The 21,702-nt window shown below is 34.0% G+C and overlaps 1 protein-coding gene across 1 annotated transcript in view; it reads left to right on the top strand.

The window, feature by feature from the left end:
* Nucleotides 1-21,702, top strand: part of LOC118746862 (GATA zinc finger domain-containing protein 7-like) — a 308,819-nt gene that overhangs the window by 259,702 nt on the left and 27,415 nt on the right. Inside the window, exon 2 of the mRNA XM_036480823.1 lies at nucleotides 3,319-4,243. Coding sequence (XP_036336716.1) covers nucleotides 3,319-4,243 — 925 coding nt within the window. The remainder of the gene's footprint in view (nucleotides 1-3,318; nucleotides 4,244-21,702) is intronic.

The following is a 21,702-nucleotide window of genomic DNA, read 5'->3' as shown; positions in this document are numbered from 1 at the left end:
TAGGGCGGAGTAATTTAATTTTGAAATTCTTTGTTAGATTCTAAGCAAAAATGACGAACAAAGTATATACCAAAAATTACGTTTGACCCTCCCAATTTTTAAAAGAAAAATCAGTGTATTTTATTTTTTTCTGAACGAAATGAGTTTTTTATTTGAATAGTTTTGTATTTTCTTCATATTTAGAAAACTACATCACAAAACCGAGAAAATAAAAAAATTATGTATGTAATTTCTTGGTACAATGAAAAATAAATTTCTACAAAAAGTTACAATATACAGCTTTTTTTTTAATTGGGAGGGTCAACCAGTATTTTTGTTGTATAGTTGTTCGCAATTTTTGTTTAGAATTAATCGTTGAATTTAAATTTACTGTAGACTTTCTTCGAAAATTTTCCTCCGAACTAATTACTCCGCCCTAACGTACATACATAAATATTCAGAAATATTCCATTGCAAACATACGGTGGCGAAGATATAAATAGGGACGCAACATTTTTTAACATTTTTGCAATTTTTTTTTATTTTGCATAAAATTTTGAAACTTTTTAAGTAAATTTTAGAACGAATTTTTGTATGCAGTTCTGTGGCCTAGTAAATTTTAGTAAATCATGTCAGTTCGAATTTCATATTTTATACAAAAATTAAGAAGTTTAGATTTTTTAGAAAGATTTTGAGTATAAAGTTTTGTAGCCGATTCAATTTTAGTATAATAAAGTGCAAGTTTGAAGTGGCTACAAAATACCGTTGATTGTTGGACTTTTTTTTATTTAATTATTTATTTTTATTTTTTGATTTCTTTTAAGGATTTTGAGAATACAGTTTTGAGGGCGACTCAGTTTTGAAGTCGCTACAAAATACCGTTGATTGTTGGAGACTTTTTGCGACGTTGTTACGCGTTATCTTTTATAAAAAGTATGCTCGACAATTTTTTTATGTGGAGAAAATTAGCAACACTCCCAACAAAAAGAATTGCCAAAAAGCAATAGCAAGACCTAGGCCATTCAAACTTGCTAACACTAAATTTTATGAAACTTTGTCGAATTTTCTTAACTTTTGTAAAATAATTTCAAACTCAATGTTAGGTAATGATCTATATTTTTACAAAAAAAAAAAAAACTTGTTAAAATGTCGCGTTCCTATCTATATTTTTGCTACTGTAAATTTATAAAATTTCTTTTTGCTCACTTTTGTTTCCTAAAAAACGGGAATACAAAATTTCCCGAGACCTTTTTGAGGCATTGTTAAGTAATGCAGCTTTAAAAGAATTTTAATAATGTTTTTTTTTTTTAATTTTCACACGGCAGCTTTGCAGTGTACAATATTCCAGCCAAAGAGCCCATAAGGCTTTACGGCTTGTCAGCATTATGCATTGAGGACAAAGAAAAAAACTTTTAGGCACTAAAAATTATCGAGCTTACAATAGTATTATAATAATATTTGCTTTGTCGACCCAAAGCTGCGGATCAGTGTGGAACGACATTTATCTTCACAGTTGGTTTGCTTTTATTAAAAAAACGACGGGATAACGCGTGCGTTAGATTAAAAAATGAAATAAAATATTTTTTGCTAATAAAAAATACCAAAACCCTTCATTCGCAACTAGTTGGATGCCATTAGTGTGCTCTCGAACCAGGAAAAGCCACCATTTGAATAGAATTTCACAGAGTACCAAATCCATAAAAGTATCCTCCGGCTTCCTGCAAAACGATACAGATCAACCCCCGCTGTAATATCTAAATTTGGGAAACAAACGAAGACAGCAATAAATGAATGTTTAATTAACGCATTTTTGAAAAAAAGTCATGTATGATCGGTCAAGTAGTTTTTGAGACAAACATATGTATATGATATAAGTGGGCGGTGCAACTCCCATTTTCCTAAAATTTTTGGAAAAACTAATTTTTTGATAAAGAGCGATTGTATATATCAATTTTGAATTAATATTGATGAATTCCTTAGCCACATTGCTTAAAAAATCTGAAGGTCCGGTACATAAACAATATAAATTCAAGGCCGTATTTAAGAAAAGTCGTCAACCTTCGACAATTTTTATGCGATTGCAATAAATGAGCTAAAATAATAAAAAATAGATTTAATTTTAGATAGTACTGCATATTTCGAAATTGTGGAAATTATCGATGGTCAAAATTTAAAAAATTGAAGAGAAATATTTTTTTTTTTTTATTTCACCCGATAAAAAGTCCCAACAAGTCAAGTCTGACAATAGATTATTTAATGCCATTGTAAAGGCCTATATATCCTGTTCTCAGATCATACTCGATCTTTGAAATCGAATCAAAAATAGTCATTCAAAAACTCATCAATCTACAAAATCGACCTTTAAATAGCCTTTAAAAAATCTATAATTTTTCAATAATATTTCTCATAAAAATTAATAAAATTAGGGGGTAGGGTCTTGAAATTTCCAAGAAGGCATTGTCGATGGGCACCCTAATGTATATAGTGTACTTTTCTCAAAAAATCTATTATCACCTCGATGCGGTATTTTCTTGCTTTGTTCTAAAATTTCAAAGTATCCTTTGAGTTAAATTAAATTTTAAGCTTAAAGAAATTGCTTATATTTTTTAAATGAAACCCTTAAATTCCTTTTTTAACTTGCTAAACATTAAATTCTTTATTAAAGAGTCACGTCGAATTGTGTGTATAAACATACATACATATGTTCTCATAAATGTATGGAAATTTTGTGCGTCATTGTCTGGCTTTGCGAATATATCTATGTGCTATGTATTTAGCTGCATTAGGGTGGTCCTTAAAAAATCAAATGAGCGATTTTTTTCAGTCTCACCCCCTTGATCGGCAATAACAATGTCACAGAAATCACAAATAAATTTTAGTCCCGATTGAAGTCGGTTAAGGCGTGTCACAAAGGCCAGATGCCTGAGGGGACTTAAAAAATTAAAAATATTTTATTTCCACTTAATGCCCAAAGTCGGTACTACTTAAGTCGAGAATATCGCATATAAATTTTTGTCCCAATTGGAGACGGTTAAGACGACGGATAATCTGAACTTTGCCCCTTGTGCGACACGCCATATGTGATACCTTCGACTACAATAGCATCGACGTAGGGGTGGAGGCGTTGGAAATCTGATGTAAAAATTGGCTTCCTACAATTAAGGACTACCCTAAGCTACATACATATGTATGTACATATTTGTTTATTGTTTCTGCCCAATCAACTTTGTAATTGCTCCTGATTCATCCACATTATTCTACTGTGTATTCTTTCTTTTTGCATTCACTCACGCTTTCTACATTTTTTTTCATTGCGACTATCTGCTATTTGCATTTCAGATTCGCATGAAATCGATAATATGGATTACGTCATGTCGAAACATATTGCTTCGCTGACGCGTCGGACGACGGATGACGCTGTCAGTGCGAGTTTGATGAGTGAGGAGAGTGCGACGCCGAGGATGAATGCGTACGCTAGTAGTAACAGCAATAGCAACAAATACCATAACAACAACAATAGTAGCATAAATATCAACGATTACAATAGCGATAGCAGTAATAATAATCAAACACAGGACAATTTGATGTCCTTATCGTTATTAAGCTTGAACGACCATAATATGGAAATGTCCGCAATGAGGCAGGAAATGGTGGCGGATATGTCCTTGACATCTTCAAAAACAGAGTTAGAGCCATCATCAGCGTCATCATTGTCATCATCCGCCGCAGTAAGCTTAACGGCAGCGGCACAGTCAGCCTCTCTAACATCAGCCGATTTATCTGACTCATTCGCCGATAGTGCAATGGCCGTAAGCACTTCAAATCACAAATCGGCATATGATCGAAGTGCCGTCGCCATCGCCGTCGCCGAAGCAGGTGCTGGTGCTGGTGTGCGCAATCAAACGACCAACGAAAACCACTACAGCAGCAACAGCAACAACAATAACATGCAACATCTTGGCTCACAGCGCATCGCTTTGAAAACGACAGCGAAAACAAAAACCACTTTGGCCACCGAGCAGCACCAACATGCGGCGGTGCACCAGCAGCAGCACAATTCAAAGTCAAAATCTTCCGCCACGTTGACTACTGCCGCCACGGCCGCTGTCGGTTCCGGTGCCACAGGACGACAGCGTAGCTCTGTTGCAAAGAAGGTGGAAAGCAAATACGTACTGCCCAAACCACAGAAGACCGATGCGCCAATGCTGAACTACATTTTCGATACATTCTCATCGGCAAACAAACATCATCATCACGATCAGAGGTAAGTGAAATAGTGAAAATGGCCCAGTTGGCTGATGCTGGCTGGCAAATGTGTTCCAAATGCGCTAAAAGTACTCCACACATACATACGTATCTGAAAATATGCGAGTCAATCCATGCCAAATCGACTGGTGGTTGGCATCGAACATTTTTGATTTGCATGAGTTTTGGTAATTTCTTTTCTTTTATGATATAACGAAGTTCTGCAAAAAAAAATTGAAAAAAATATTCGAAAGTTCAAAATTTCACAATATTCCGGATTTTTCAATTAAATTTTTTGAATATCTCAAAAACTGATATAGATCCAAAAATGTTTCTGACCTCGTTTTAAAGAGCTATATAAAAAATTGACTAAGAATTAATTACAGAATTTTGAAATTTAAAAAATCTTAAAAGCAAAAACTTATAGAAATTGATGGTTAATTTTTTTTACAATACCTCTAACTGATCTTAAACGATCATGAAAAAAATAAAAATTTTCGAAAATTCAAAATTTCACAATCTTCCGGATTTCGTAAGTAAATTTTTGGAATATCTCAAAATCTACTATAGTTACAAAAATGTATCTGGCCTCGTTTTAAAGGGCTATATAAAAAAATGAATTTAAAGAAAGTCCAAAAATAAAAACTAACAGAATTTTGAAATTAAAAAATCGTAAAGGAAAAAACTTATAGATATTGTTGGTAAAAAAGATTTTTTTTTTTCAAACTCTAAATTAAAAATAAATTAAAGTTGTTTAACATAACTTTACTTAGAGTTTTGAAAAAAGGGTTTTCTTTCAAATTTTAAAAATTTCATATTTTATAGAAAACATCTTGAAAATTTCAGGATCTTTTAGAAATATTGCACATATCAAAGAAATTGAGTCAAACATTATTTTAAGGAGGAAAGTTTTCAATCAATTCCTCGGAATATTTTCTTTCATGTATATTATGGGATGATCTTGGAACCGTTTTCGATTATTCTTTTTTATCGGAAAGGTGGCATACTAATTTGGTTTAGTTCCGATTATTGTGTCTTGAAGAAATTAACTGTACTCCTAAATTTTTAAAGAGCAATGAAGTTGGTTATGTTTTTTGCCTAGAAATAACTGTGGCTCTTAGGAATTTTTAAGTTCAAAATTCTGTAATGTTTTTATTTTTCGTATCTTTTTATTATTTTTTCTTTATAACCCTAAGCATAACTTTTAAAATGAAACCGCACCAGTTTTATACTACATATGTATAATTGTTTTTGAGATATTCAAAAATAAACTTGCGAAATTCCGGAAATTGTGAAACTTAGAAATTTGCACAGCTTCCGAAAAAATTTCTAATTTTTTCCTTTGGCAAAACTTTGTTATTTGATTAAAGACAAGTTCTGATCAAAATTCATCCAAATCAAAATGGGTCGATTCCAACCATTGGTCGATTTGACATGGGTTGACCCATGCTTATGTGCTACCCAGCAGCGCCAAAATACACTTAGCACTTGGAAGAGAGGAGTGTACGAGTATGTATGCAGTTAGGCGGAGGATGAGAGGTAATGCTAGTTGGAGATGTGTTGCGGCGCGGTTGACTCGGCGCGCACTTATCGGCGGCCAGAAGTGGCTACTAATGTGGTTGGCTGCTGCTCCATTTTGCTCACCTCTTCTCCGACCGCCCCTCCCATTAGGAGCTGGATGTGAGTAATGCTCTTGTTGATGTGGCAATGCCTCAATGACAGTCAGCAGTGCCAGGCTATGGCACCGGCCCCACAAGGCCTCTATCCACAGTTCAGCAACTGGCAAGCAGTTGTAATTCAAACTTTGTACATTTGTAAGTCATCAATCGAGTGTGCGCGTGCAGATGGATATGTACGAGTACGTACATATGTATGTAAATGGTACGAGTGTGTGTATGTATTTATTTTTACAAGTGTGTTTGTATTCGAGAGCACTCTTGCACATCTGCGTTCGAATGAGTACCTACCTACACACCTATCTACGTATACGTATAGGTAACTACATACACTCGTGCACATTGAAATGTTTCCTGTAAATGGAAATTGGTTAGTATACATATATGTATGTCTCGATCTGTGTCACGGCTAAATGATGCAGTGCAACATACAAATTCATACGCACGTTTAGATGATTGAATGCAAAACTGAGACCCCAGTGGAATATTTTTTGGTATATGTATTTGAATTGGTCAAAAAAGAAAGCCTATGTGTCCTATTTCATATCAGAATCTCCCATTCGATCTAATCTCTTTGGCTTACCATGAAAATTACTTTTACTTGGGACAGGTATTGACGGTATTAGGGATAACAAAGTTGGCCAAAGGTGAAGTCATACTATTGATATAGTCCCGCAAGAGCTGAACCTACTTAGTACCATAATCTTTTATACATAAATCCTTTATTCGGTACCTTTGATTCCAAAATAAGTGCATAGGTTGTGCTGATTCGGTGAAATCCTGCGGAGACAAATTACTTTAGCTTTTCAATGCTAAGCAAAGCGGTATATGATGAGTTCGAGAATGGACTGCTAGGTTAGGTAAGGTTAGAATGGTGGCGGCGTTGTCGATGAAGTTTAGTATGTTACGGAGGCTTGTATCAGACAGTTCTCGTAACGATGTGAACTCATATGCCCTTTGGATGATCTTTCTCCTTATTAGAGCTGGACATTTGCGAGGAAGGTGCTCTACAGTTTTCTGCACGTTTGCGTCTCTGCAGCTTCTACGGAAGTAGTTGTAAGCGATGAGCAGCCTTCTCGCGTGGGTTCCAACCGGCCAGTGCTCAGAAAGAATCGCTACTAGGCTACGCAATGCCAGATTTTGGCTTTCTTAATTGTGCGTTCTTTTAGGGTTGAATACGGGCCCCATGAGTTTAGATATACGGTAGCCTGCCGGCACCTTTGATCCAATCTCTGAAGATTTTGGAGTATGATATCTCCAAAAAAAACAGGTTCCGATTGGGGGCGAGATCAGATTCTCGATTGAGACCAATGTGCAACCCTCTCTAGCTAACCCGTCTGCAGCTTTATTTCCAGGAATTCCGCGATGCCCAGGGACCCAAACTTAATCTAGATGAAGCTCACTACTTACGGAGTTTAAAAGTGTCCAATGCCTTAATGGCCTCTTGGCTATCTGAGAAAATGGCTACCCGCATGCCGTGACGTAAACAAATACGTTCTAAGACTCTTCAGCTATAGCGAAAACTTCTAGCTAGAAAACACTTGCAAAATCGGCAAGATGAATTGAACTTCTTTATCTCAGGGGTTCAGAGTAAACGTCTGCTCCAACTCCGCATTCCATTTTGGAGCCATCGATGTACAGATGATGTATCCAGACAGAGGTATTAAGGTCCCCCGTCCCAGTCGACACTCGACGCAAGGCCTGTTGCTAGTCTCATCTTAGATGGCAATCAAGAAATTATACTGCTATTGCCGATCGTTCATTGTTTCCATACATCCAGTTCTCTGAATCTTATAGCCGATAGTGATGTGGTGTGCTTTATGTGAAGGTCTGTAGGAAAAAGATTTGTAATAACATTGAGGCCGCTTGTAGGGCAAGTTTTCATGCCTCTTTAAAGCTGTCCACCATGCCCGGGAACCATAGCTTAAACACAACCGCTATGTAAATTCAGAGTACCAGTTTTGGACTAACACCCATTGTCTTCTCAGATGGCCGCTTAAGGGAGTAATAGGCAATGCTCTCTTTCTTTATTTTCTCTTCAATATTTAGTTTCCCAGATACTTCACTTGTTGAGATAATCGTAGTTTTTGTCCACTGTATAAAAAGAGAAAAACTATGAACTAGTTTCATGATATGAAAAATTTGGACTTTGAGTCTTTGACAATTTTCTCTTTTCGAGTTTTTAACCCACAAAACTTTAATCTCTGTAGTAACATTGAATCACAAGATGCATTTTGAAGTTTTCTGGCAGCATTTTAATTCGATTTTCGCGAGCCTTAAATGTAGTAAACGTGCGCTCGACGTGAGTTGATATAAGTGGCGCCCAATTTAAATATGGAACGTTTAAAATTTTCATATTTTCAGGAATAAGGACTTTTTCCTTGCCCTTTACAATTAAAGGTAGAAAAGGCAAAAAAAGGCAAATATCTTAAAAAAGGAGGCAACATCAAATGTATATATACGGAATCAGGGAAAGGTAAATCGTGGACATTCTTAGTCGAATATAAATACTCTATCACTTAAGCAGAAAAAAGGCAATTTCCATAAAATCCGTTCCCTGCCCCTAACAACCCACACCATTTCCGGTTGGGTCTAAATTCAACTCTAAACTGATTTTCTATGATTGCTGGCTTGCTTAGTCGTACACATGCACGTTCATTCGTCATTCATATACGAGTGCATGAAGGCAAATGGATTGAATACATACATATACATATACCTAACTACTTCGCCTTGCACTTAGTAAAAAAAAAAAAATACACACGTTGCATTGTAACAGCTGCTGCGCGCAGCACCACATTCGGAATTGCTTGTTCGTCAGTTGTATTGTAGAATATTGGTGTATTGTGCACGTAAAGCTATAGTACAATGGTCATACACTTACATACATAAGTGCATACACATATATGTATGTATGCATGAAAGTGTTTGTAATGCAATGCGGTTTGTAATTGAAAAGAAAGAAAGAAAAAAGTTGCAAAAGTATCGTTTGGGATTCAAGTTAAATCCAGTCAACTGAAAAAAAGTTGTTTGTATTATGGAAATCCCTGAATTGAAATTATGCAACAAAATTTTTTAAAAATATGCAAATTACAAGAGATTTAATAAAATCAAAGAAGAAAGGTATATGGAAAACTTGAATAGCGCTGCACTTTGATGCAGATGGAATTATGAGCGTCTTATGTTTTGAATGATGCAATTTATTAAGTTTTGCTGCTTTTGATTTTACAATCAGCAAATATTTTTTGTCTATGAAAAGCTTAGTTGCATTGAGTAAGGGTTTGTTGTTATCTTAAATCACAAGAATTAAGTTCTATGAATTATGGTGGAATTTTCTATGAATTTCTATATACTTTTTTCTAAAAGATGTTTTTCTGTTACCCAACGATATCTGCTTTAATATTTTATCGAATTCTAAGAATATCTCATTCTGAAGGGGAGCATCTCGCGTACATGCGACAAATAGTTACGTTGTTAAAATTTAGTTATTTATAAAAAAATGAGGTTTTAAAAAGCTGAAAGCACTGTATCCGGTCAATAAAGCGCCATATCTTCCATAATACTTCATCAAATGGAATGATTGAAACACCATTTTGAAGGAAAGCTTCACTGCTTGAGGTAAAAACATTAACTTTTTGAAAGGGTTGCCACTCGCTTAAAATTTTTGGGACTTAAATATATACTGACGAAAATATTACAACGCATTCAGGGAATGAAGGTTAAATACTTTAATTAATTAATTTAAATGCACTCTTAACCAAAAGTAATAATTTTGAAGACGGTAGCCAACCTTATAAAAATGTATATCTATACCTCTTTATATATAAAACTAAGTTGCGTAAAACATATTGCGTTTGTCTCTGCACAAGGAAAAATGTTGCGCCCGATAGGGGGCGCTGGGATCGACTTGTTACTAAAAATCGTATTTGTAGTCCGATTTTGGTCATATTTTCTATATGTATTGATAAGAAGGAAGGAAAACATCTCTGCGAAAAATTTTTCAGCTAGGGAGCGGTGGAGTCGAGTTATCTATCTTAACATATATTTTGAAAGCCGTTTTTTCTGTTCGCAAAGCACGAGATAGGCTGTACCGATTTTTTTGGAATTTCGCACACCTATTGCAGAATTTCCAAGGATGGTTATAGGCTAAAAAATCTCGAACATGGTATGGAGATATATGAAAGCAATGGCTTACTCATGGAGAGATGTTGGGCTATTTGAAAATGGGGCGTTGTGTGTGTTTGAGGGGGTCCCTGGAAAGTTTCCCTTCATAATTAGACCCGCCAGGTGGAGCTGGAGTCGAGTTATTACTAAACATTTCATGCATGATCCTATTGGGCTTATATTCGAAGAAAATATTGCCGTGAAAAAATATACCCGGCAATTGGCTCAGGAGTCGAATTCGAAAAATTCGCATTTATGATGCGATTTGGCTCATATTTCCGACGCGTATCGGTAATGGTAGGGGCAATACTACTCAAAAAAGGAGCCGCTAGGTGGCGCTGGAATCGAATTATTACAAACAAACGTCCAGTGATAGAAAGTGTCGTGAATGTCCGATTACGTGGCTCTACTGCACCACTGAGTTTGTCGAACTGCCGTGTTTTCCGACTGACTCAATGGATATGATTTACCAAAATTACTCTGCGTTAAAGCTTCATTTGGAGAGAACAGGATTGAGTTGTCCAGGGGTCAATCTCAAACGATCATCGTTAAATCAACCACCAAAACTATTCCGCTCCTTGGTAAGGTATTTCGTCTGAAATAAGTCTTTGTATATTGGACTTCTGTGGATAAACGATACCTAGCCATTGCCACGAACTATACTATACAGTTTCAAGGCGAGATTCACTATCGAACCGGATCATTGTTGCCGCCAGGGAGTGAAGAGGAAAAAATTCTTCATTCTTTCTTCTTTCGCTGTATGATTAACAGTGATGTGAAACGCTAGATCATTGGGGTAAATTCCAAGAATTTCTTCGCGGATATTACCTACACTTTCGTTAGGTTATTTAAGACTGCCTTGGAAGGATGCCTCCCGACCACCAAACCATAATATTAGCATACAAATCGTGACCGTGAATTTTCGGTGACAATCTTTGGCGAAAATGTTTCAATACAAAAAAATAATAATAATTTTGGGTGGGACGTAGTTCGCCGGGTCTGCTAGTGTTATCTTATTTAGATTCCTTTTAAATTTTTGAAAATTATAACAGTAAATGGAATTAGTAAAAATCGACCCTGATTTAATTTCAGCTTATTCCTGTGTCAAATAATCTCCTGTATGTAACTTAAATTTCTTCATTGACAGAGCAAATTTCTACGGCTTCATCATGAACGGCTTAAAAGCTACAAAATCCATCTCTTTCCCTTTTGACAACCCTACAATTAATCGGAATCCTGAATAACGCAGTAAAACAACATTAATGCATGCTAATACGAAAATAACCTAATGCTTTATGTATAGCAACTTTAAATAGAGCACAACGCGCGTAATGGAAATTACTTAAATTTTCCAAATTTTTGTTAGCAGCTTATTAAACTACTAACATTATCCTATACAGATATATGTATGTATGTCAAGCTACTCACGACGAGGCCAACGGACATGCCAAAGTACAAACCGAAAAATAGACCAAATTGCATAGCGAAAGAGAGAAGGACAAACAGCAAGCAAATAGCCGGGAAGGCAGCCAAACACGCGTAAGCACACATAGCTAAAAAAAAAAGTGTATGAACCCTGCAGTAAATTAAACTGTATACATAATTCCAATTTAGCGAACAGTAAGCACACCAAGTGTGCTACTGGTTACCGTTATATCTATGTATATAATTTGTTTTTAATTGATTCATATAATATAGCTATTTCCGACGAATTTGACTATTATCACTCTCTGAAGAGTATTGGTACGCAATTCGCAGAAATCGTATACCTTTTTTAACAGCCTAGAAGAAACCAGTTTTTAAAACTACCGGAGAATACTGAGAAGTCTTTGGAAAATATCAAATAATTTCGAAACAAACTAGAAGTCTTGCCTAAACCTGAGAAGGCACTTGAAGGCCCGAAAAATCGCACAGAAAACCTGGAAATTTGGTTTAAGTATATATTCCCAAAAGTCTCAATAAACTGGCAAAAAATCTGAAGTTGTTCTGAAGAAATGAAGTTAAAGCACAAAAAAATACCAAAAATTGCGATTTTTACCGAAAATATTTCTAAAATTTCCGCAAAAACTAAATCCGAAAATTACGTAAAAATCCTCATGGCTTATAAGGAGATCCCAGAATTATCTCATGTAGGGTCAAAAAAATTATGATTAAAAATTGGAAATCTCGCAATTTTTTGGGGGTTGAAATATGTACTGCCTCATGTACATACATACATATGTATGAATGGAAGCGTTTCCAAAAAGGAAGATCCTGCAATGGGAATGGCAGATCGAGTATAAAACGTTGAAGAGCCTTTTGAGTTATGATATTGAATAGACAAAGAATGTGACCTTTAAGTCTCTCCTTGATGACGCGATCGCAAATCCCTTCGAATGCGCTTTTCGGATATTATTATTCACCGGATCGCGTTATTCAACCACCGCACCCTTTCCGTATAGTCCTGAAGGCAATGTGGCGTTATATCAAAGCACCATTGAGGAGGTCTACAGCGATAGCAAAGCAGAAAACCCAATTTTTTTTGCACATTTTTATACTGAAATTACATTACATGCCCAACATTTTTCTAAAAAATCTGATTAAAAAATTCAAAAACTTTAATAGCAAATTTTTGAAATTGGTTGAATTGTCGCTAATTTCGCGTCTATTGACAAATTTTACATAGTAAAATTATCTTATTTCAGCGCGATTTGTTTATGAATTACGAATGCGCCGTTAATTACGATAATGTGAACATGCCTTGTTGCTATTGAAAGATGGAGACGTAGATTACTCACATACTCATTTTCTTACGATTCGAACAAGACGGGAAACATTTTCCATATGAAGGCAAACAAAGAAAAAAAAGCTCACTTGCGCCGTAAGTGACAAAGTCTTTTGGGCAGAAACAATTGCAGACGCGATGCTAAATTGTATTGGCAATGAAGTTGCGAATGCTTGACGGCGGTTCCGGAGGGCGAGGAACTACAAACCGTCGAAGTTCTGGCTTCGTAGGGCCGCTTGATGCATTGGAGAGCAGAAGAGTGTGACAGGGCAATTCTGGCAAAGATAGTAAAAAAGACTTTTAAGACAAATGAAAGACAGATGAAAAATTTATTTGGTTAATTTCATTGAGTTTTGAAATGTACATATATATTGTTTTATTAAATAATTTTAATTTTTAGTCAACTTTTTTTTTAGTTTATTTAATTAAAAGAAGGATATTTATATTTGCTTTATACTCATTTTGTTTTTTCCTTTTTAATTTAATTTTCAATTATTTATTAGTTCTATTAAATAATTTTCTCCTCCAGTTCAAATTCACGTGGCAATTATCCTTGACTGCTAGTGATTGTGCAATGAACAAAATTGTCAAGTAAAATAAATATTATGGAAATTTATTTAACGTGGCACTTTTCAGCGGTAAAAATAAAAAAACGAATTAAATTTATTAACTGAAGATTTTTCTTTAAGGAGCTAAGAAGCTAATGCATTTTTGCAGCTTTTTGTTCTAGCTCCGCTCCAGCTAAAATCCTTCGCTCCTTGCTCTTTGCTCCGCTCCACTCCGAAGCGCTGCTTGTAGCACAGTGCAACAGATTTCAAAAAGCTGGAGGTGATGGGAGTCGGACCAATTGCATTCGATTAAACTGGTCGAATGATTAAAAAGTACCAAAAGGATTTGTAAAAGTCGGTTACCATTTTTTTATATTGATTTGAAGTTGTATGTAGATAAAAAAAATGCTCACCAAAATTAATTTTTTTTCTACAATTTTAAATATATACACAAAATGGATACATACTTGAAATGCAATTGGTTTCATTTCCATCTATTTTGGAGAGTGGCAGTGTGTAAACACAGTGCTGGGCCTCATAGTCTCAAATAACTAGTTACCAAATAGACTTAAAAAAGCTGGTTTTAAAAGGACTAGTTTAAAGTTAGTTCTAATGCATCCCAAATGAAGTGAGTGTGAAAAATATGAGAGAGAAAAAAAAACAAATTAAATTTCATATTCCCTGCTTCCTTCACTTTCTAAATCATCGTTTTATGCCAAACATGCTTTCATTTCCAGCATTACAATAAACTTTTAACTAGTTCACTTCCTTATGGGATCATTTTAGGCCAAATACACCTACACACACACACACTCACACTACATGCTAACTTTGCGAATCTAGTTTTTTCCCATCTTTTTTTTGCAATTCCTTTTTGCGTTCTACTTTGTATTTGTATTTTTTTGAATAAGTATGTGAATCTGCTGTATATTTGTACATATATGTATATGCTTGTATATACATATGTACATAGTATGTAGTCGTTTTGGCAAATGATTTGCTGGGAAATAGTTCAGAGTTGTGCTCGCTTTGAGTTCGTTAGCCGCTATAAACATCGTTGGATTGTATGTTTTGTGGTCGCTCACTGCTTCCTGTACTGTCCTGCTTGCCATGCCACGATGATGGTCTGCGTATGAGTATTTGCCAAAAATTCAACATCATCACCGCAGCTTCTGTATCTTGAGGATATGAAATTAGCCAGCCGCTAAACGCTGCCATAGCCGAAAAATAGCCATGCAAAGAGTGCCAGCGGGGATTGTGAAATACCTTGTATCTACGAGCATTTACTTGTATGGAGAAAAAGGGAGAGGAAAACGAAAAGTAAACAGCGAAAACTGCTTGCACAAATGCGTTTGCATGTGGTGTTTGCTTCTTTTGAATATTTACACTTTTTCGTAATATTTTTTGGTTTCATTTGAAAGAGATTTACATTTTACGCCAAAAACTGCAATTAGCTGGCTTAAAAGTTGGCACTTGTAAAATGTAGGATTTTTTGGAAATTATAAAGTTAGTGGTGCTACTTATGTGTGTGCGTGTGTGAGTTAGTATTTGCTTTTGTTTACCAGAAAGCTATTTGATACGGAAATTTGCAAACTATGCTTGTGTGTTTGTGTGCACAAAAGCAAAAAAAATAAATTTAAATAATTATTACAATGAAATCAAAATGCGAATCTGTACAATGTTTTTTCGCTGTACTTTTCCGATTCGGTGAGCAGCTGTTAGATAGTATGCAAAACATTTTAAATGCATTTATTCCACAATTTTTGCTTTAATCAAAGTTTGAATAAACAAAAAATCTGCCTAATAAAGGCGCATAAAATTCAGGCGAACATAAGCTATTATATTTCATTAAAAATTCATCTCCGTACAACAATGCAGTATGTAGCATGCATGGAGGCGCATTAGACCGTACCACCTAACCAGCAAACAAAAAGTTCGCCGCACACGCCTGATTTTAAAATATTTTTTCGAGGCAATTTGGAAAAAAAAAAAAATTATTTTGGCAGAACCTAAGGGTCGCCTTTTACATTTTTCAATATAACTAAATTCAAAAATATATATATATTTGTTTTTTAAGTAGTTCGACTGAATAATCGATATATGTAGGTACTACCTTAGAAAAGTTTTAATTAATTAGTTACTGTCGTCACTTTCTCTACTTTTTAAGAGCCTTGGAGAGGTTTCCTAGCTTAGCACGTCGTTTAACTTATGAGGTACAAAATTACTTACCGGAGAATCTCTTGCGTTGGTACTAGAACGTGACTACAATTATTTTTTACATTTGAAGGTCTTTGAACGACTTTGGCAGGACTTGGAAGTGACCCAGTACTTTTCAGTTTGTCGCCAAATTTCCATAATTTTATAAATATCGATAATTCGCTGAATTTGAAAAATATTAAAATCCGATAACTAAAAAATAATCGATAGCTCAAATAATTTTGATAATTTTCGATAACTAAAATTTTGTATTTCTTCCAAAGTCTTTGGAGGACTTTGGCAGGACTTGGAATCGACCCAACACTTTCCAGTTGGTCGATAAATTTCGATAATTTAATACATATCGATAACGCGATGAATTTAAAAAACACTTAAATCCATATATTTCGAGGACTCGATAAATTTCTGTAAATCAAAAATGTATATATCTCGATATAAATCGATAACTCTATACACTTTGCATACCTCTATAAATTTTTATATTTCGATTAATTTTGATAGCTCCACATTTTTTGAACTCTTTACACTCTGGTAACACGTTAAAATTAGAAAGGCAGTGCTAACTCGATAAACTTAATAACCTTGAAATTTCGATAACTCGATATATTTTGAATATTCCAAAAATTTCGATTCGATGAATCGACAAACTTCAGCAAATAAATATGTGTATATCCATAACTCTATAAGTTGAAAGAAGTCGATCCAAAGTTGTATGACGAGCTTTTTTTCTGGTACTCTCTAATGTATATGCATATAAATGTACCTACGTGCAAATGCATGTCTATATGAGAGTGCGTGCAAACGCATGTATCTACGTGCATAGGTAGTTTGCATATCTATCTATAGTTTCGCTTAAAAGTTAATTAAAAATTTAAGTCAATCCAACCAAAGCCTTGTCTACTATATATTCGCATTTGGCCTTGTGTAACCTCATGGCTAATTCCTTGCCAGCATTGGAGGCTTTAGCGCCATGAATAATTCACAATTTATTAATGAAAATTCATTACTCGGCATTTATGAGACTAACTGTATGGCGTATTATCTGATTTATTGCTTATTGAATGTGTAGGCTTTGTCTAAATTCAGTTTCTTGTTGTGACCTAAGGCCATAGCCTTGACTGCAGGATGTTTGTATGAAGTATGTATATACATATTTTTGTGTCCTGTCGGTGGCAAAAGCTTAAACTTATGACCGGGATTTGACATTATTGGATTAGTTTGGAGTTTTGTGTTTATATGTTTTTCTGCGTGAAAAGCTACAAAGGTTTTAATGATTCATTTTATTATAAAATAGTGTGTTGAAATGTACTAATAATATTTGCAATATTTTCTTTCAATATTCCTACAATGAGTATCATAAATGGCAAAAAAATGCACTAACGGCCTCTAAACTAGCTTGAATTTGAGTATTAATTGTCCAGAGCTACGGGAAAAGCGATCCAGTAATGATTTATCTTTCCAAATTATATGTTACGTATACGCCATGTACTCATATTTTAAAGTTAAAGCTTCATTCAAATTGTAACTGAATATTTCTCACTTTTTATCCATAAATCCTTCTAAAAAATATATGCATTGGCTTGGCAGTGAATATTTTGGATGTAAGCTGAGAGCCCAGCCGAGCAATAAAAAAACGAAAATACTTGAAATTCCATCATTCCATCATTCGTCATGCAAAGTCTTTGTTTTCGCGGAACCAAATAGCTAAGTGAAAAATTATACAAAATTCAAGTTTTGATTGATTATGATGCATTTTATCGAAGTATAAGTCCCCACATCATTTTATGCAATACAAACTTTTAGTTAGCTACGGAATTTTTTGCCTTGACGATGTGAGATAGGACCTTTCTATTTGTACACATATTATGCAGAATAAACATTTATTTAATAAATAAAAAATCAAAGGAAAATTTATGGGAACAGATGAGGAAAATTATAAATTTCTTGCTAAGGCTATGAGGTGTTTTTTAACATTTTTTTGACACTCCTTTTTTAATTTTGTTAAGCAAGTGCTGTTTTAAACAACTTTTCCTAGCAGCCTCTAAATATATTTTACATTGAAAATTAAGTAATTTTTTACTTTACTCAAGCTGTCCATACAGCATACCAACTTCACTGAATTTTTCTTGGTAAATGCTACATAAAACGAAGTATACTTAACCCACTCATGCGACAAGCATTCTTAAGTTTAATCTGGTGTATGTATATATGAAATCGACTACACGCAACTCCCCAACATCGGCACACAAGTGCTGAAAATATGAGCGAAAAGTGAAACGTAATATTATCCTTCCTTATACTTAGTATTAGCTTGAATTACACCATGCAGGATTTCCCCTTTTTAATCTCTATTCTTTTTACGCTTAATCCTATGCTGCATTCATTAAACATGTCCACATTTTGTGCAAATCCTTTTATCATCCTCACTTTATTTAAAGTGTACTCATATTTTTATGTGTATATTTCTAAGAGTTTCGCTAAAGAGCCACTTCATCTCGCTCGCTTTTTTCGTTTCTTTTTCATCTTTTGTTTTTTGTTTTTTTGCTCCCAAGAATTAAAATTATGTTAACCTTGTTTTTGTTCTTACACTCCTTTTGTCAGCCGAGTGCTAATGTCTGCAATTTGAGTTGCACTCTTCAAGTGTTTGTCCATTTGAGACTTTGTGAAAGTTGAGCTTATTAGCTGGCGTGAAAACTTGCCAAAGTAGTTGACATTGTGCAGCATTCCAACGCCGGGTTTAAGTCACACTTCTAAATGGGAGAGATAAATTCTAGAACAAAATAGAGGAAGTGAAACTGCATTTAAGAGAAAGGAAGTTTTTAAAACTTTCTTTTTTATTTTGTGGTGTACATAAAGTTAAAAAAGTGTGAAGTAGAATAAACAATTTTGATTTTATTAACAATTTTAGAAGGCTAAAATGCTACTTTTCTCTTTCAAGGCCACACTTTTTCTTGAATGTTGTCCGTTTATCTCTTTGTTTGTATATGGGGCGCTCCATATCAAAACGGACGGGGTTCACAATTACTGAGCTTGATTTGTTTAAAATTTTTAGGGTTGATGCATAAACATAAGTAATAAATAAATATGAAATTTGAGCTTGATTAACACATTTTTAAAAACTTTACAGCACAAAAACCAAAAACAAATCGATTTAATAGTTTTCCAAATATCTCGAAAACGGGGCCAGGAAAAAATTTGAAAAAAATCACACATACACACATTAAAATTATCTATGAAAAGAAATATTAAAAAAAAAATGTTTTTGAAAATTTCTTTCACATACACATTTTTTGATAAGAAAAATAGTTTTTGAAAATATGCCATCTCAAAAAAAAAATTTAAAAAAAATCACAGTGGTAGCTCTAAGTATTGCGCAATATTTAAGTATAGTATTATGGAGTGCACTCCACTAATTTGAGTTATGAATTTTTTTTTACACCAAAGTTGAATAAAATGAGTACAGTATAAATATACAAATTTGTTTACTTTTTTTTTTTAGAATTTTTTTTGAGTATGCAGTTTTGTGGCCCATTAGATTTTATTAAAGTGCAAATTTTAAGCGATTGCAAAACCGGAGTATTTTTATTTTAAATTTTCTTTGAAATATTTGGTTCCATAAAAAAAAGTGCAAAAAACCGTCAGCATACAAAATATTAAAAATCAACGCAATTTTACGGTAGCTTAAAACTTGCACTTTATTAAACTTAAATTTAATGGGCTACAAAACTGCATACTCAAAAAATTCTAAAAAAAGTTTAAAATATTTGTAAATTTGTAATGTACTCATTTTACTCAACTTCGGTGTAAAAAAAAAATTCATGACTCAAATTAGTAGAGTGCTTCCCATAATACTATATATAAATATTGCGCAATACTCAGAGCTACCATTGTCATTTTTTTTTTATTTTTTTTTTTGAGATGGCTTATTTTCAAAAACTATTTTTCTATCAAAAAATGTGTAAAAAAAAACTTCAAGATTTGAAATAAATCAAACACATGAAGTGTGAACCCCGTTCGTTTTGGTATGGAGGACGCCATATACATAACTATGAGCGAAAATAGCGGCAAACCAAAACTGTCTGAGACGGCAATTTACTTTTTAAGGAATTTTAATTATGTTGCAAATAATATCGGAAAGATGTTTTAGAAAACCACGTTTTTTACAAAGATAACAATACAAATGTATAACTGAATTCAATTGGAAGATGTAGTAGCTCTTTGTGGTACTCATATGTATGTATATATGAAATCAGTAAAAATTTCTGAAAATTTAAATAATTCATTTGCATGCATTAATTCCATTGATCAAAGTTTGCAATTATTATGAGTCATTCTTTTACCGTATGCTTTTGACTGCTAACTACATAGTTTATTAGTTTACTAAAAATGCAGTTTCCCTTTTTGTAGAAAAAACCCCTATTATCTTTGCGTACAATCTCATTTTTTCACCTTTTACTGCGTTGGAAGTTTTGCGCTTTTGAAGAGGTGCTCACAAATTTATTAGACTCCTTTGTAAATTGCTGATTTGTGGTTGGCTGACAAATAAAGCTTGTTAAACTTTTATCACCTCACAATTTTTACACAGGCATACACACACATACACACCTACATCCATACATATATGCGGTATTGTTCGCGAGTCATTTATTATGGCGGTGCTTTGTTGGTAGTGCATCTACAGGGAAAATATAAGTACTTACTATGTGGAAAGGTCGGAAGTACATTAAGTGCTTTCTGAAGTACTGCGCACTGCGTAACGTGCTAGCGTGAATGGGTTGTAAATGCTACGTAGGTTGTACATAAATAAGTGCTGCTCGTTGAAATTTGTTGCGTAGTTATGCTCGTATCTAGCATGGTCTTGTTCGTACAGAGTTTCTTCTGAGAATGAAATTGAAAGTATAACAAAATCAATAAAGCCGCTACTTAGTAGTAGTTATGTGAAAGTAAAATGGTTGCTTCCTACGAGCCTGTCAGTTTGACACATTAGTAGGTCTAAAAAATTCTTCTACCAATATATTTGACTATTAAAAATGAAACGAATTATTTGGGAATATATTTCTTCCAATTTCACCTAAGAATTCTGATGGTTAAAAATGTAAATTTACTTGTGCATGAAATATATTAGGGCGAGTCTAGCCATTCCCATTTATTAATTATTCCTGATGTAGGTGAGGTGCTGTGCGATTAGATGAGGTGAGTTGGATTGAAGTGCGATAAAGTGAGGTTAAGCGAGATGAGGCGAGTTTTTTTCCTTAATTTAATTTCCTTTTTGTTTTTATATTTTGTATTAAAAATAATTTTTTTTTCAATTTCATTTACGCAATTTTTAGAAACTTATTTGTTTTTTTATTTAATTTCTTTAATTTTCCGATTTTATTTTTCAAAAAGAATGATTTTTTTTTTAATTTTATTTTTATTTGTTTTTAAGATTTTATTGTTTTAAAAGAAAGATAAAATTATATTTTTTTCTTTTAGAAACTTTTTATCCATTTTTGCTTTTCTCTTTCTTTTTTGTCGTTCAGTTTTATTAATTCCTAGTGGTATTGTTTTAAAAAGACCGGGTAAGAGTATGAAGTATGCGGAGCGATTTTCCGTCATCCCTTGTAAAATTTTGTTTATAGACACCGGTTTTGGCGTTCGGCCGTCTTAAGTGTCTTTTTTCCTTCTGAATAGTTTCTGCTTGTCCGTCACTATTTATAGCCATGCTAAATGGTCGTTGGTACGTCTTAACGGATTCTATTCTTTTGTCTAGCCAGTAGTTTTTGTTCTATGTGTGCATCCTCAGGTAGAAGCTGCTAACAGCTTTGTTGATTAATTCTGGCCTGGATTCCTGCAATTATACTTATTTATAGATCAGACGCCCTTTCCGTAAATAGTCATCTTGACTTTACTAAATTGAAAGGCTTTTTGTAAGACTTTAAGATAGAAATATTTATAAATTATTCAAAAATTACTGCTAAAGAAAAGGTGTTTTTTTTATAATTTTCTTTTTGATGCAGCAGTACAACTGGTTGCTCTACACCTTTTCCAACAGTATTTCAGAAAAACACAAATGTATTTCAGAAAAGGCCAAATGTATTTCAGAAAACCTCAAATGTATTTCAGAAAA

Source organism: Rhagoletis pomonella, unplaced genomic scaffold (assembly GCF_013731165.1).
Source record: "Rhagoletis pomonella isolate Grant_MI unplaced genomic scaffold, Rhpom_1.0 Rhpom_scaffold_00011, whole genome shotgun sequence".
Classification (NCBI taxonomy): Eukaryota; Metazoa; Arthropoda; class Insecta; order Diptera; family Tephritidae; genus Rhagoletis; species Rhagoletis pomonella.
Note: the sequence above shows the minus strand (reverse complement) of the source record. Positions and strands in the feature narration are given on the sequence as shown.